We start from the raw sequence: 3,101 nt of genomic DNA, 5'->3' as shown, positions 1-3,101 counted from the left end.
TGGAGTTGCAGCTATCTTCCACTCTAGCCTACTAATCAGCTCTAAACCTAAACTAAACTATAACTCATTTGAAAGTCTTGTTCTTAGTCTTTCGCACCCAAGTTGGAAATCACTGCAACCAATTCTTTTCGTTATAGTGTACCGAGCACCTGGCTCGTGTTGAATAATTCCTAGATTGGTTGATTGGTTCTTTTTCCATATTTATACACTTTGTTGGTTTATAATATGTTATAATTACTTAGAAGGTGTTGACCGCTGCTGTTATTCTTTCAGTGTAAAGTTTAGCTACTGAATGTTTAATGAGTATGCACCAACTCATATTTTATTCTTATACTCTGTGTGTTTATCATATTTTATTCTTATACTCTGTGTGTTTATCATATTTTATTCTTATACTCTGTGTGTTTATCATATTTTATTCGTATACTCTGTGTGTTTATCATATTTTATTCGTATACTCTGTGTGTTTATCATATTTTATTCTTATACTCTGTGTGTTTATCATATTTTATTCTTATACTCTGTGTGTTTATGAACATGTGCCTTTTCAATGTGCCAACATGAGCAGAACAGCTGCTCAGGCCGCGCAGGCAAAACCTATCCAACCCTAACCTACACAATGGTAGTAAGGCACCTGCTGTAAGTCACGTACGCCAGGCCTGAGATCATGGCAAACTGAGGCCAAGAATGAGATCGTGACACATTGTAATTAATTGCGCCTGGTACTGCAAGGTACGGCCAGGTACTGCATGAAACCAAGCTTTGCGCTGCCGAAACTAAATTTGTATGAGACACAGCACCCTCATGGTTGGCATTGTTGAATCATGTACTTATTCACTGAATCATGTTATGCATGTACCAAATATGTTATTCCTTGTTAATTCTTTTAAAAAATACAATTATAAGTGTTTGAGTTTTAATGGTGTCAAATTATGCCTGTATAACTTTTAAAAAATTTGGTGAGACTGAAGTTGAAACATTGGTGAATTTCTAATCCAGTAATATCAAAAATATAAAGAAAGATAAATTGTAACAATAATTACATGTAATAATAGCTAAAAGGTGAAAATTGTGACATTAATGAAAGGGTTAATTTGGTAAAACAGTACGAGAAAAAGGCCATTAGATGGCAGTAGAGGATAAGAAATTCACCAAAGGGGAGGAGTGGTCAGCGAACACTATAGGTGGAGTTAAGGTGTAACGCCCACCTGGAAGGAGGAGATAAGGTGGAGCTGAAGGTGATGGCGATGTTAGCTGACCACCAACTCAGTTCCATCCTGAGACCTGCAGGGATCTTGCTCGGGTTTATCTGTCCTTTATTGGAATAAACTCTTTTGCACCGACTCTTGACCGTCTCCAGTGAAGTTTTTGACTACGCAGTTTTTGACTAAAGAAGAGATCTAATAGAGTAATTTTATTGTGTTTATTACGTTGGTTAGGGTAGGCACCAGGTCTTCCACTGGCCCGGCCGGTCCTTATTTCCGACCCGACACCCGTACTCTGAATTCTTATCTGAATTTGCAGAGTTTTTGTCAACTTTAGTCCTTAAAACGGACAAAGTTATTATTGTAGGGGATTTTAATATTCATGTGGACGTTGAGAATGACAGCTTCAATACTGTGTTTATCTCATAAATTGTGGATATTATGTAGGCTGCTTTTTAATAGTTCTTCACTGGTGTTACACAAAGAAAGCTGCCGACATTAAACCAACTATTTCTGCTTTGTGTTTTCTTTTTTCAGCGCTGCATGTTTCCAGAGTTTTTTAGTTTTAAGATGAACAAAATGTGTTTTATCACACAAATATTTAGTAGATCAGATTCATCTTTATTGTCATCACACACAGTCAGTGCCAGAACAAGGAAACGAAGTTCAGCATCTAAGCAGACAGCAGATATATAAAGAGAAACTAACGTAGAGAATGAAAAGGGACCTGATGAAACAGAACCAGACTTTCTATCTGAGTGGGCCAACTGGGATTACTGGTTCAATGTAGAGGATCTGAAGAGTTTAAGGAAGCTTCAGTTAGATACCTGCACCTTGATGACAGGTGTGTAACTGTCTGACATGGTGGCTGTGATGGTCACATCTTTGCCTTTGTAAGTCAGACTGTCTTTAGCTTCACGTCTGACAAACACTGCCCCTGCCCCATAATACATCTCTTTATAAAGGTCGTAATCACACTTTGTATTCACATCAAAGATGCCCATTGCGTAATAGTTAGAGTAGAAGTTGAAGTCATAAGGAACAGAGTACATGACGGCCATTTTCCCATCACATTTCTTTGTGGATTTGTTCTGCAGCTCATAGGTGAAGACTCCAACAGCTCCACACGCTGTGCTCGGAGTCTTGATGAACAGAGCGCTGCAAGATTCAGAGGGGCCGAGAGTTGGTGGCAAAGGCTTCTCATAGGATCCACTGTAAGTGAACACCCTGAGGAGGCGGACAGGGAAGAGACGTCAAGACTTTGACACTGTGAGAGAGTCAACTGTTTTCTACATATCAGAAACACATCATCCAGTACAGACAGCAGTCCAGGATGTGTTGCAGCTGATATCAATACTCTCATGTAAACATTTAAAAAAGGTTTCCATGATGTAAGAACAGACACACAGAGAGAAACAAACTCACTGCGGGTTACAGAAGGTGTACTCAGAGCACTTATTGTCAATCTCAACGGTGCACTGACGGGTTGCCATGATGTGTTGAACCTGCAGAGGGAGACAGAGCAGCAGACAGACTGTTCAGACTTCATGGGAGTAAAGTGAAATGCCTGTAGTGACTCTAACAGCGTCTCTGTTCTGTCAGACGCACCCTGAAGGCAACACTGGACAGGATGTGTCTGATCTTTCTGTCCTTCTGCTCGGACAGATGCTGACTGAACCAGCTGCAGCCTTTCACTTCATGTTTCCATGAGTCCAGGACTGCACCAGTCAGGCTGGCTGCTGAGTTACTTACTTAGTTAGTTAGTGACCTGTGAAGCTCAAGTGCACACACAGCCTCTCAGTGAGGAGGACGTCCTACCTGCTGTGGAGCCTCAGAGTCTCTTGTTGATCTTCCTCAGGGATCCAGCTGAGACCAGGACCGAGCTGTGAAGTGACC

At 40.7% G+C, this 3,101-nt stretch overlaps 1 protein-coding gene across 1 annotated transcript; it reads right to left on the bottom strand.

The window, feature by feature from the left end:
- Nucleotides 1-1,841: 1,841 nt before the first annotated feature.
- On the bottom strand, nucleotides 1,842-2,875 carry LOC123965573 (DELTA-sagatoxin-Srs1a-like). Its single transcript, XM_046042051.1, has 3 exons — nucleotides 2,814-2,875; nucleotides 2,631-2,710; nucleotides 1,842-2,432 (listed from the first exon to the last, which is right to left on the bottom strand). The coding sequence occupies exons 2-3, from the start codon at nucleotides 2,696-2,698 to the stop codon at nucleotides 2,021-2,023; spliced, it is 480 nt and encodes a 159-aa protein (XP_045898007.1). The 5' UTR covers nucleotides 2,699-2,710; nucleotides 2,814-2,875; the 3' UTR covers nucleotides 1,842-2,020.
- Nucleotides 2,876-3,101: the final 226 nt, after the last annotated feature.

Source organism: Micropterus dolomieu, unplaced genomic scaffold (assembly GCF_021292245.1).
Source record: "Micropterus dolomieu isolate WLL.071019.BEF.003 ecotype Adirondacks unplaced genomic scaffold, ASM2129224v1 contig_10205, whole genome shotgun sequence".
Lineage (NCBI taxonomy): Eukaryota > Metazoa > Chordata > Actinopteri > Centrarchiformes > Centrarchidae > Micropterus > Micropterus dolomieu.
Note: the sequence above shows the minus strand (reverse complement) of the source record. Positions and strands in the feature narration are given on the sequence as shown.

What these genes read in the sequence shown, in the direction of transcription:
- LOC123965573 (XM_046042051.1), bottom strand. Translation starts at nt 2,698, where the DNA reads ATGGCAACCCGTCAGTGCACCGTTGAGATTGACAATAAGTGCTCTGAG. An exon ending in TACACCTTCTGTAACCCGCA is followed by an intron (nt 2,433 to 2,630) that starts GTGAGTTTGTTT and finishes CCGCCTCCTCAG; the next exon opens with GGTGTTCACTTACAGTGGAT.